This window comes from Cottoperca gobio, chromosome 14, assembly GCF_900634415.1.
Source record: "Cottoperca gobio chromosome 14, fCotGob3.1, whole genome shotgun sequence".
Classification (NCBI taxonomy): Eukaryota; Metazoa; Chordata; class Actinopteri; order Perciformes; family Bovichtidae; genus Cottoperca; species Cottoperca gobio.
In genome coordinates this window covers 7,830,902-7,843,397 of record NC_041368.1, presented here as the reverse complement: position 1 = coordinate 7,843,397, position 12,496 = coordinate 7,830,902, and the positions used below count along the sequence as shown (strand labels likewise).

General features: G+C 43.2%; 1 protein-coding gene across 7 annotated transcripts in view; it reads left to right on the top strand.

The window, feature by feature from the left end:
• Nucleotides 1–12,496, top strand: part of sptbn2 (spectrin, beta, non-erythrocytic 2) — a 50,545-nt gene that overhangs the window by 33,074 nt on the left and 4,975 nt on the right. For 4 of the 7 annotated variants that reach the window (XM_029447384.1, XM_029447383.1, XM_029447385.1 and 1 more), the window contains 24 exons: nucleotides 362–515; nucleotides 630–1,024; nucleotides 1,536–1,799; nucleotides 1,883–2,094; nucleotides 2,310–2,447; nucleotides 2,566–2,785; nucleotides 3,110–3,646; nucleotides 4,200–4,402; nucleotides 4,489–4,579; nucleotides 4,703–4,849; nucleotides 5,032–5,295; nucleotides 5,485–5,709; nucleotides 5,825–5,914; nucleotides 6,103–6,381; nucleotides 6,474–6,604; nucleotides 6,707–6,911; nucleotides 6,999–7,373; nucleotides 7,470–7,714; nucleotides 8,306–8,444; nucleotides 8,614–8,698; nucleotides 10,178–10,374; nucleotides 11,069–11,193; nucleotides 11,293–11,368; nucleotides 12,269–12,346. In XM_029447384.1, the coding sequence (XP_029303244.1) occupies nucleotides 362–515; nucleotides 630–1,024; nucleotides 1,536–1,799; nucleotides 1,883–2,094; nucleotides 2,310–2,447; nucleotides 2,566–2,785; nucleotides 3,110–3,646; nucleotides 4,200–4,402; nucleotides 4,489–4,579; nucleotides 4,703–4,849; nucleotides 5,032–5,295; nucleotides 5,485–5,709; nucleotides 5,825–5,914; nucleotides 6,103–6,381; nucleotides 6,474–6,604; nucleotides 6,707–6,911; nucleotides 6,999–7,373; nucleotides 7,470–7,714; nucleotides 8,306–8,444; nucleotides 8,614–8,698; nucleotides 10,178–10,374; nucleotides 11,069–11,193; nucleotides 11,293–11,368; nucleotides 12,269–12,346 (4,875 nt within the window). The remainder of the gene's footprint in view (nucleotides 1–361; nucleotides 516–629; nucleotides 1,025–1,535; nucleotides 1,800–1,882; nucleotides 2,095–2,309; nucleotides 2,448–2,565; nucleotides 2,786–3,109; nucleotides 3,647–4,199; nucleotides 4,403–4,488; nucleotides 4,580–4,702; nucleotides 4,850–5,031; nucleotides 5,296–5,484; nucleotides 5,710–5,824; nucleotides 5,915–6,102; nucleotides 6,382–6,473; nucleotides 6,605–6,706; nucleotides 6,912–6,998; nucleotides 7,374–7,469; nucleotides 7,715–8,305; nucleotides 8,445–8,613; nucleotides 8,699–10,177; nucleotides 10,375–11,068; nucleotides 11,194–11,292; nucleotides 11,369–12,268; nucleotides 12,347–12,496) is intronic. The other 3 variants (XM_029447388.1, XM_029447389.1, XM_029447390.1) reach the window with 1 other exon arrangement.

Below are 12,496 nucleotides of genomic sequence, written 5' to 3'. Positions count from 1 at the left end.
GTTTATAGCACAATGTCCTCTTGTCATTTAATGGTCTGCTGCTCTAATGGCTTAGATTAGAGCAATTTCCTCAGCTGTGGTTTGAATAAGGCTCTGGCTCCCCGTTTGTTCAGGTTAATGGTCTGAAGATGCAGCTTGTTGAATTGGTCATTTTAAAATATCACCAAGACATGGCTCATAAAATGGTTATGATTCAAAATGTATAAATATCAATTATGTTTTAATGTTGCCCTCTCTTCACACATCCTCTTGGGGGACACACCTACATTACTTCCTTGTGGATGCTTTAGCAAATCATTTGAAGGTTTGTCTTTTTTTCTTTGAAGATTAAATAACTAAATATTTGTCTGTTCTGTTTCAGGGTCGTCTGCAGTCTCAGGACAGCGGCAAACATTTGCATGATGTTTTAGATCTACTGCAGAAACACACTCTGGTAGAGGCTGACATTTCAGCTCAGGCAGAGAGGATCAAGGCAGTGCAGGGATCTGCACAGCGCTTCACTTCCTATGAACAGGGTGAATCTTCAGACATGTTTTAACATATTCCCTGTGCAGATCATGGAGATTTAGTCCCACCTATTTGTGCACAATATCTAAGTGCCGTGTATTCTTGCTTTCTCTATTTGCCAGCCTACAAACCGTGTGAGCCGGGACTAGTTGGTGAGAAAGTTGACCAGCTGGGTCAAGCCTATGAGGAACTTGGTCAGCTTGCTGGGAATCGCAGAGTGCGCCTAGAGGAATCGCGCCGCCTGTGGCAGTTCCTGTGGGATGTGGGAGAGGAGGCAGCCTGGATCAGAGAGCAGGAGCAGATTCTGGCCAGTGGAGACTGTGGCCGTGACCTCACTTCTGCCCTTCATTTGCTCAGCAAACATGAAGCCTTTAGGGATGAGATGGCAGCCCGTTATGGTCCCCTGAGTAACAGCATCGCTGCCGGAGAAGCTTTGGTTCAGGAGGGACACTTTGGAGCCCAAGAGGTCAGCGAGAGGATTCAGGATATCCGTGCACAGTGGACACATCTGGAGGAGGTGCGTGGTCATCACGGTTCTTTGTATTTGTACACAATATATATTGCGTCGATTTATCATATGAAGCCATATTGCTTTCATTGACTTAACAAGCGCATTATCTATATACTTTAATAGAGGATGACAACATGATTGCAATTTGCATTACAAGCTTTTTCATTTACTTTACAAGAAAAATAAATGAACATTTGAAGATTCAGAGTTGTTGTTGTTGTTAACAACAGTGATGTCAGTTAGATTTGGTTCAGTCAGAGCTATGGAATATTAAATCAACCATTCAAACCTTTGCTCACTACATCTCAGCCTGTTTTACCCTCAGGTGTGCATAAACTACAGGTTATGAACTTCTTTTTGAATTACAAAAATGTGAAATTATCGGTTATCGGCCATGAGAAGCAGGTAATTGTCGGTTATCCATATTGTGCATCCCTGATTTGTACAGAATAAAGGTATTCCAAATATTGTTTTGTTTTTTTGTGTTTGTAATCTTCTTGTTCTATCTGCTCCTCAGACAACTAAGCTCCGAGAGCAGAGCCTCAAGGAAGCGGTGGCCCTGCAACAGTTTCAAACGGATGCCAATGACATGGAAGCATGGATCATGGAGACACTTAGACAGGTGTCCAGTCAGGAGGTGGGTCACGATGAGTTCTCCACAACAACTCTCGCTCGCAAACAAAGGGAGATAGAGGAGGAGATCCAGAGTCACCGCCCCGGCATCGACTCCCTGCATGAGCAGGTCCAAGCAATGCCACAGGCCTATCTAGATTTCCCTCAGGTATGTGTGCTCTGTTTGTCATACTTCTGCAGTGAGGACATGCTGTTTTGTAGTACTAAATTATTGTTAATGTCTGACTGTAGGTGGATGGTCGCCTATCTGCTATTGAGCAGCGCTTTGAAGAACTGGAGACTCTGTCAGTAGCTCGGCGCCAGGCTCTCGAAGGTGCCCTGGCCCTCTACCGCATGTTCAGTGAAGCTGGTGCCTGCCAGCTCTGGGTGGAGGAAAAGGAGCAGTGGTTACACAGCATGGAGATCCCTACCAAACTGGAAGATTTGGAGGTGGTGCAGCAGAGGTTAGTCTGGGCGTAAGGGCGGGGAAGAATGTTAATACAGAAGATTTCATTTATAAGAGAACTGATTATGGCTGAATTTTGTATCCCTTGAAAAGGTGTGAATAATTACCAAGAATACATTCAAATAATTACATTTGTAAATACTAAAAAAAGTATATAAAATGTGGCTTTTCAGAATGAGTGAATTGATGCTGGTCTAATATTTATGGCTGCAGATTTGAGACACTGGAACCTGAGATGAACAACCTGGGCACTCGTGTCACTGATGTGAACCAGGTGGCCGAGCAGCTGCTGACCTCCGACAACTGTAGCAAAGACCAAATCCACCAGACACGAGACCAACTGCACAACAGGTCAGAACTAACATATAAGGCCTAGTAAAACCCACTACTTTACACAGAAATATATTTGTACTATATGAGCACCGGTTTGCATTTTTAGCCTAAATATTACATTTGGTGTTGTCCCTAGATGGAACGAGTTCGAACAACTTGCTGGCCAGAAGAAACTAGCGCTAGAGTCGGCCCTTAACATCCAGAACTACCACTTGGAGTGTAATGAGATCCAAACTTGGATGAAAGAAAAGACCAAAGTGATTGAATCCACCCAGAGCCTGGGCAATGACCTGGCTGGAGTGATGGCACTGCAACGCAAACTCACTGGCATGGAGAGGGACCTGGAGGCCATTCAGGTATAAACAGGTCACATGCACTGACTTGTTGGTGAGGGATTGGAAAAAAACAGAACAGTTTTTTTATAGGGCTGCAACGTCTTTGTCATTTCTTTAGTCATTTTTGTATTCCTTCTTCATGCTGAATGACTTATTTCCAAGAAACTTATGAGCACATATCTGCTAAACATGTATTTGTATATTAAATCTATTTGTCAACTAAGTATTTCTTTAGTCGAGGACCGCCCTAGTTTTGAAAGATGGGATTGAGGGAGAATGTCTGAGGTGTTAGGCGAGAGAATCATCATCATATCTGCGTTAATATCATTTTTCATATCATTTCAGGGCAAACTGGATGACCTGAGCAACGAGGCTGAAAAGCTGGCCAAGGAACATCCAGATGAGGCTGGAGAGATCCAAGGACACCTGGCAGGGATTCAAGAAGTGTGGGAGGAGTTGAACGCCACCATGAAGCGGCGTGAGGAGTCATTGGGCGAAGCCAGCAAGCTGCAGGGCTTCCTTAGGGATCTGGATGACTTCCAGTCCTGGCTGTCCCGCACCCAGACAGCCGTGGCCTCAGAGGACATTCCCACCTCTCTGACAGAGGCTGAGAGTTTGCTAACCCAGCACGAGAGTATTAAGAATGAGGTGGACAACTATAAGGAGGACTACGAGAAGATGCGGGCAGTCGGTGAGGAGGTGACCCAAGGTCAGACGGATGCCCAGTACATGTTCTTGGCCCAGAGGCTCCAGGCACTGGACACTGGCTGGCATGAGTTGCGTCGCATGTGGGAGAACCGCCACAGTCTTTTGGCCCAATCCTTTGACTTCCAGACTTTCTTGAGAGACGCAAAGCAGGCAGAGGCTTTCCTCAACAGCCAGGTGAGGAATACACACTATGGAATTAAAGCCTGTGCCAGAGAGCTTCATTGAAACAAATCATGCCGCATCATGCAGCATTATTGGCAGAGTCTACAGTCCAGGAGTCGGTGCCAAATTCAAAGCCAAATACCTGCGTGTACCTGAAATACTAGATGTACTGGATGGTTTAAGTGGATGATTAAATTGTTAAGCAGAGCATGAGTTAAAGTAGCTATGAGGATATCAATCTAATTTCTCATCAGAGCAACTGCCCTTTTTCTCCTCCCATTGTTCTCTACCTGACTAAAATGTGCTTGATTACAGTGCAAAATCATCACATTTATAATCTCAATTAATAAAAATTGATGAATCAAATAGATTTAATCTTAAACAAAGTTGCGATTTTGTGATGCTTTTTATCATCGAGTAAGCTTTTACTTAGAGCTTAGATGTGTCTTTGCTGAATTGAAACACTGCTCCACAATTATTTTAGTGCAACACAAGTGTGTTGTTTTTGGGAACATCTTTTTTTTTTTTATCACTTTTTTTTAAATCACATTCCTCCTCTCTGTAGGAGTATGTGCTGTCCCACACAGAGATGCCCACCAGTCTTCAGGGAGCAGAGGAGGCCATTAAGAAGCACGAGGATTTCCTCACCACCACAGAGGCCAGTGAGGAGAAGATAACTGGTGTGGTGGAGGCTGGACGGCGCCTCATTAATGACTGTAATGCAAACTCTGATAAGATCCAGGAAAAAGTTGATTCCATCCAGGAAAGGTTAGAGAAAACCACTATCAATGTTTCCCTTTTGAATGTGATGTTTAAAGAGTGGCTGGTTTAGCTTTCGCCTTCATTTTCTTCAGGCATCTTAAGAATAAGGACTCTGCAAATGAGTTGTTGGCAAAGCTTAAGGATAATCGTGAACTGCAGCACTTCCTCCAAGATGGACAGGAGGTAAAGATTTATGATATATTAGTGTACTGAATAACAAACGATAGAGTTTGTGTTAATCACTTGTTTTGTTTCTAGTATATTAGAAATAATGCCTGTTCCATAATGATTTTCTCTTTCCTGTAGCTCACATTGTGGATCAATGAGAAGATGCTGACGGCACAGGACATGTCTTATGATGAGGCTAGAAATCTTCACAGCAAGTGGCAGAAACATCAGGCCTTTATGGCAGAGCTGGCCTCCAACAAAGACTGGCTGGACAAAATTGATAAGGTGTGGCCATTTTTGTATCTATTGTCGTCAAATGTAATGTTATTAAACAGACAATGTATCTGCCTGTTGACGGGATTGCTGTGGAGTATCTGATCCATAAGGCTAGATAGCATTTCATTGATGTTTTTGGCCAAAGTAAAATTTACGTAAATTCAACTCTCCTTTTTTCCTGTCTCCAACAGGAGGGTCAGGCGCTGGTGGCGGAGAAGCCGGAGCTGAAACCTGTTGTTCAGCAGACCCTGGAGGACCTACAGCGTCAGTGGGAGGAGCTGGAGGCCACCACCCGCACCAAGGCCCAGTGCTTGTTCGATGCTAACCGGGCAGAGCTCTTTACTCAGAGCTGCTATTCTCTGGATGTCTGGCTGAAAAATCTTGAGGGTCAGCTGCATAGCGACGACTATGGCAAAGATTTGACGAGTGTCAACATCCTGCTCCAGAAGCACCAGGTAAACCAGACTGTGCAAGCAAAGCACAATCTATACCATCTTTGCAAATGTGCTGAAAAAGCGACAGAATGTATCGTGTAAATCCCAACCTTGCTGAGCTGACTGCATGTGGTGGAACCTGGCCAAATCTGTTAAATGGAGATTGCCAAATGTCTTCTTGTCTAACATCTTTGTACTGTCGCTGTGTAGATGCTGGAGCACCAGATGGACGTCAGAGAGAAGGAAGTGCAGTCCATACAGTCTCAGGCTCTGGCTCTGTCCCAGGAGGACGCTGGTCTCGCTGAGGTAGATGGTCAGCAAAGACGTGTCACTGACAACTTCTCCAACATTCAGGACCCTCTCAAACTGAGGAGACAGCGACTACTCGCCTCCAAAGAAGCACATCAATTCAACAGAGATCTGGAGGATGAAATCGTGAGTGAACTGACAGATTGAATTAGATATAGAAGTTTGGAGTAAGCAAGTGTTTCTTTTGCTTCCTGTTTTGCCTGATGCCCATGTTTTATTAATTTGTCTGTTTTGCTCTCAGCTATGGGTGAGGGAGAGGATGCCCCTGGCGGACTCCACAGACCATGGAAAAGACCTGCCGACCGTACAGCTGCTCATTAAGAAGAACCAGGTACAGTGATACTTTTATTTCATTTTTAAACAGTTTTAAAATGTTGTAATGCAGGGTGATTAAAAGAAAGATAAAGGTGAATAACACTCATTGGCATCTCTAAATTATTAAACACCTTCACTGAGTACACACTTCAAGCAAATGTGAGGCCCAAAAACACCAACCAACTTTCTCTGTTTCTGAATCAGACACTGCAGAAGGAGATCCAGGGCCACCAGCCTCGCATCGATGACATCCATAGACGAGGCAAAACTCAGAGCCAGGTAGATGGTGAGAGACAGTCTGTCCTTGAAGAGCGCCTTGTTGAGCTGCGGGACCTCTGGGACCAGCTGATAGCTGAGACAGACAAGCGCCATGCCCGTCTAATAGAGGCCAACCGCGCCCAGCAGTTCTATGCTGATGCAGCGGAGGCGGAGGCCTGGATGGGAGAACAGGAGCTACACATGATGTCGGAGGAAAAAGCCAAGGTAAGACGACAGAATGGGACATTGCTCCGAGTGCTGCTCTTTCACAATCTTCTGTCTTGAGAAAATGTCATGATTTCCCATTTGTCTTTTAGGATGAGCAAAGTGCACTAGTGATGGTCAAGAAGCATCAGACCCTGGAACAGGCACTTGAAGACTACGCCCAAACCATTCACCAACTATCCAACAGCAGCCGCCTCATGGTCTCCAGTGAACACCCAGAGAGGTGAGACTGCACAAACAGATCCAAAGTGTCAACTGTGACACAAGCCTTCTTATGAACAAAGTTGTGCAACCATCTGTTTTAATCTCCTTTGTATTTACACAGCGAGAGAATCACCTTACGGCAAGCCCAAGTTGACAAACTATATGCAGGGTTGAAAGACCTCGCTGAGGAGCGTCGCGGGCGCCTTCAGGAGAGACTGCGGCTGACCCAGCTGAAGCGGGAGGTTGATGAGCTCGAACAGTGGATTGCTGAGAGGGAGGTGGTTGCTGGCTCCCATGAACTAGGACAGGACTATGAACATGTCACAGTGAGTTTTTTTCCCTCCGTAACATACTTTGGAAACACTGAAGCTCAGGGAACAGAATTAATAATGTCCTGATTTTTCTTTCGGCAGATGCTGAGGGACAAGTTCCGGGAGTTTGCTCGTGACACCAGCACCATCGGCCAAGAGCGTGTAGATGGTGTAAATGCGCTGGCAGATGACCTGATTGAGTCGGGTCATCCTGAGAACGCCAGCGTGGCTGAGTGGAAGGACGGGTTAAATGAGGCTTGGGCCGACCTGCTTGAGCTTATCGACACACGCACACAAATGTTGGCAGCGTCCTATGAGTTGCACCGCTTCCATCAGGATGCCATGGAGGTGCTTGGACGTGTTAAGGAGAAGAGGGAAGGGCTGCCTTCTGACCTTGGCCGTGATCTGAACACCGTTCAGCATCTACACAGACAGCACAACACTTTTGAAAATGACATCCAGGCCCTCAGTGGACAGGTCAGCTATCTGTTAATAAAGAGATCTCATGTGAGCTTCCAAGAGAGCCATGTTAATAGAAGGCTGAATTTCCCTTCTTCCTCTTTGACCTCATAGGTGAACCAGGTGCAAGATGACGCAGCACGGCTGCAGAAGGCTTATGCTGGGGAGAAAGCTGATGACATTAACAAGAGTGAACACGCTGTGTCTTCTGCCTGGGAGAGCCTGCTTGAGGCTGGTCAGGCCCGCAGGCTCCTCCTGCTGGACACTGTGGAGAAGTTCCGCTTCTTCAATATGGTGCGAGACCTCATGCGCTGGATGAACCGTGTCAACGTGCAGATAGACACACAACACAACCCCAGGTGAATGTCATTTTTATGGTTAATTTTACAGTTACTGTAATGAATGCTGTTAGAGATGCACCAATCTGCTGAATGTCTTAAGGAACATTTTAATTCTATTTTATGTTTTATAACAAAATTAATCTGTGCAAATGAAATCCAACTGAAAGTTCATTGCAGGACTTCCCACTTTATCTAACATGTTTTACTATCCCAAAAGAAAACATGTGCAACAGATTTGTATAATAACACGGTTGTTCCAAATGCTTTTAAAGGAAAACTTTGCCGATTTCTTTTCAACCGGCTTTGTAGTGTTGCATTGTGGGTGGGATGACGCTTGTTTTGTGTCATCTGAAACGCTCGATGAGCAGGGAGCTTCGGGCGTCGGTAACACAGATTTGTTCATACCACCAACATTGCAACGATACAAAGCCGGCTAAAATTTTGGGGGAAATTTCTTTTTGAAAACATCATGAAGCACGTATGTGTATGTAAATTTGGCGAGCAAAAAAAACGGTTATACAAGACTGATCGGCCGATCTCTATATTCTGTCATAATCAGTGCGACAAATATAATTAAATCTCACCTCATTTTCCTTTCTGTTGTCCCAGGGATGTGTCTTCTGCAGGGCTGGCCATTGCCAATCATCAGGACATCAAGTCAGAGATTGAGACCCGGGCTAACAGCTTTACTGCCTGTATTGACATGGGAACAACTCTCATCAACAATAATCACTATGCAGCTGATGAGGTACTGTGCAGTGGGTCACTTTCACTGTTATCTGCAGTCATATTAATGCATATATACGAGAAACAGCTCTGAGTGAAAAGAGAACGCACGTAATGGCTCATTGTGGGCTAATACTTAATGTGTCCTCTCGTTACTGAGTGTTTGATTTCAGATTTACTTTGATCTACAGATCCAGGAGAAACTGACTCAACTCCAGGACGACAGAAAGAGGATCAACAACAACTGGCTATACAGGATGGACGATTTACAAATTAGTAAGACTATTTAACATGTTTTACAGTCTGTATAAGGGCACATTCAATATAATAGTGGAAAATGAAATGTGAGGGACTCTTTGGTGTGGTTGCCTGTAAAGGTAGCAGATGGGTATGTCCAGTTTGATGGTTGTCATGGCAGCCAAAAATGTTTCTCCTCTGTGAAAATGTAAACGGTAAACGGCAAAATGCTACAAGGTACACACTACACAGTATTATATAATGTGTGTTTGCACCTATTTGATTGGTACTAAAAGGCAAAAGTAGAGCCTGTTGTCACAATATCAAAATTATGACTTTGATACAATACCTGTCTAAAGTTTCTTGATACCGATACTAAATGATAGTACGACAAAAAACTAATCCTCGGGGAAAGTAATGGAATAATAGATGATGGAACATGGAATCAAAAAAAAAAAAGAAATGTCTTACTAATACTTACTAATGTCTTAAATAATAATAAAATGTCAATGCAAGGCAGTGAAGGATGTGGAAAGAAGCCATAAAACAACCAAAGATTAAGATTCAAGTAATTATTGTGCCATAGTGTGTTCATACATTTTAATATCCAACCAGGAATATCCAATCAGCTGTTTACACGTTCACATCTCTCCAGTCTCCACCTGGACATGTCACACTGCTGCCTCGAACAGGTTAAATCCTTGCAGAGATGAGTGCTAGCAATAATGTAAGCTAATTTGTTGAGTTGCCTCTTAGCAAAATGCTCTGAGTGAATTTAAGTTCCCTCTGGTAAGCAGTGATGCTGTTTATATGTCTAGGGCTTTTATTGTGAAAGGTAAGAACGGAAGGAGTGAAGTTGTAATGCCCCACCGTTGACAATGTAGGAGCAATATTCATAAGTATAGGCGCAACTCCTAACCCTCGGCTACAGTACTTAAGTGCCATATTTCACTCTGAGTCTGCTTTGTTGACAAGTCGGCAAGAGCACTTGTATTTGCAGCGTGAATATGAGATGGAAACAGTCCCACTATGCCTGCAGGGAGTTGAAGCAGAGCGCTGGCTGCACACACACACACACACACACACACACACACACAATGCCCCGCTGTCTTACATCGACACAACTCATAAATATGGCTCTTATTAAAACACTGTCATTCCTAAAGCATTGATACTAATAAAATGGGGTATTGTACCGTTTTGAACGGCAGAGTATCGCCCTACCTGTCTGGTATCAGTATCCCGTGCAACACTACTGTTTGGTCTGGAAACGTTTTTATTACAAAAATGTTTTTCAATTGGCCCCCTTTGCCTGGACAACCCTCCCTGCACCAACGCAGTGGTCTTATTGAAATCAATGAAGCCTAAAGTTGGTCAGAAAGGGCCCTGATGTGTACCTGACTCACAACAAATAGTTTGATGCTGTTTATACTGCGTTTCTTGTCTCATTATTGTTATCTGCTCTTTCTTTTTGTTTGTCTCTCTCCGTCTTCTGCTCCCCTTATCTCTGCATGTCAGTGCTGGAGGTGTTGCAGTTTGAACGCGATGCCTATGTGGCAGAGTCTTGGTTGGCAGGGCAAGAACCTCTGGTGCGAGCAGCAGAGCTGGGCTCTAATGTGGATGAGGTAGAGAGCCTAATTAAGCGCCATGAGGCCTTTGAGAAACTTGCTACAGCCTGGGAAGACCGCTTTGTGCTGCTGGAGAAACTCACGACAGTAAGTAGTCCGGTCAATGATGTAGATATTGAATTTCCCTCACTCGTGAAATGTTATGTTTAGATAACACTACTGACTTCCAGGGTTATTATAGTAAACTTAAATGAAAATATGGAGTGAAAAATAGGACATATAATATAGGACATAAAATATATATATATATATATATATATATATATATATATATATAATTAATGTATACATCGTTTTAGTTTAGTTTTTCTTAAAGAGTATCAGGGTTTTTTGGCTTCAGTTTAGTAAAAATATTTTTCACTCCATATTTTATTTTTTATTTTTAAAGAATAAAAACTAATTAATTTCACTTTTAGTTTGTTAGCTGTTATATATAAGTACCAGAAAAAGTATAGATGGCTTGATGCCCTTTAACTAAACAATTCAGCTTCGGTCTGATGTAAAGCAACTGGGGTTGTTTTCTTCAGAGTGTGAAAGAGTACTCAAGTTGATTCCCAAATCAAAAGATTTAAACATTAAGGCCATTCCCACACAGTTCTCCAACCATGTGTTTTGTCGCTTCATAAGTCTGAGACATCATAGCTGCCCCTAACAAAAAAAACCCACAACAACCACCTTTCTGAAAAACTAAAACTAAAATGATATCAAAAAGTTAAAACTAAAATAAAAACGAATTGAAAGTTCAAAACTAATATAACCTTACTGACTTCCCATTTTTCAGCTTGAGGAGCAGGAGAACAAGAGGAGGCGAGAGGAAGAAGAGAGAGCACGGCGACCCCCGACACCACCCCCAGCAGAAATCGCACAATCTGAGACAGAAAGTCAAGCACATGATTCTGCAGCCAGGTAAACCGAAGGAGAGTTCTGGTAGAGCAGAGCGCTGTTGGTTTATAGTTCTTTCAGCAGACATTGTATTTTTATGCTTTCCTTTGCTCTCAAACGCAGAACCAGTCTAGACCAGACCACACTCAATCAGACGGTGTCGGTGAATGGAGTCCACAGCGACAACGACACATCGCAGGTGAGTGTTTTGTAGATCCAGATGCGTGTGTTGAGTGTTAAAGTTTTGTTTCCAATATAACTTTTCACCTTAGGGCTCTGGCATGTAATGTCTTTTCTATGTTCTATACCTCATCTACATAATGATCACATTCACTCCACTCAATCTGTGTTTTAAAAAAGGTTTATGAGGGAAACATTGCATTAAATATTTCTATAAGATGTCCACATCTAATAATATTACATTACTTGCAAAAACATGGCAACAGTTTTGTTGCAAACCATGAATTTCATGAAGTTCAAACCTGTGAGTATCTCATACATATAAATACATGGTGTAACTGTATGTCTTTGTCTGTTCTACTCTATAATCAACCATTGACCCTGTCATATAATGTCATATAATGTCATATAATGACATCAATTCCTGTTATCCAATTGAAAGAAACATCTTTTTTTTTTTTACAATAAATTGGCCTGTAAGTCTTGTTTATGAAATGCAAAATACCCAGACGCAATATTTTATAATAGGGACGAACAGCAAAGTTTTGCTGATGGGTATTGTTGATGATACTTGACAAATACGTTTGCAGTGCGGAAGCACTTTGGCTGAAATAAATCCGTGCCAGAGTTTGCAGAGGAAGAAACTCACCCACCACCTCATGAACCCTGTTTCAATGTACAGGGCACCTGTGAGGAGGGGGTTGGGATCTGGGTAGGATTCAGTAGACTTCCATATTACACGATCCTAGTGAAAGTCCTCACTGCCAGATGAAAATCCAGCTTCAGTCAAAGATATTGGAAGCCAATCATAATGGTGATGTGTCTAAAAAAGGTTCTACAAGTGTAACTCAGTTTCTAACTTTCAAGTTTCTGCTACAGACAAAGACATCTTAACAATTTCTTATTGCGTTTTTATCAGCAGTCATTATCGCTATCGTTGTCAGTGGGACAGAAATCGCAGCCTAAACGTGTGTGTAAGCCAAAGCAGCCGGAGCGTGTGAGTACCAAGCCGTGGTCCGCATCGTAGCTTCCCCTCGCCCCCGTCACAGCCTCCTGGTCAACTGCAGTGCCTCTTTTCTTCTGTTGAGACGCCATCGCTCTCTGTCACAGATGCAAAACCATTGCTTTATTTATTCATGTTTCATCA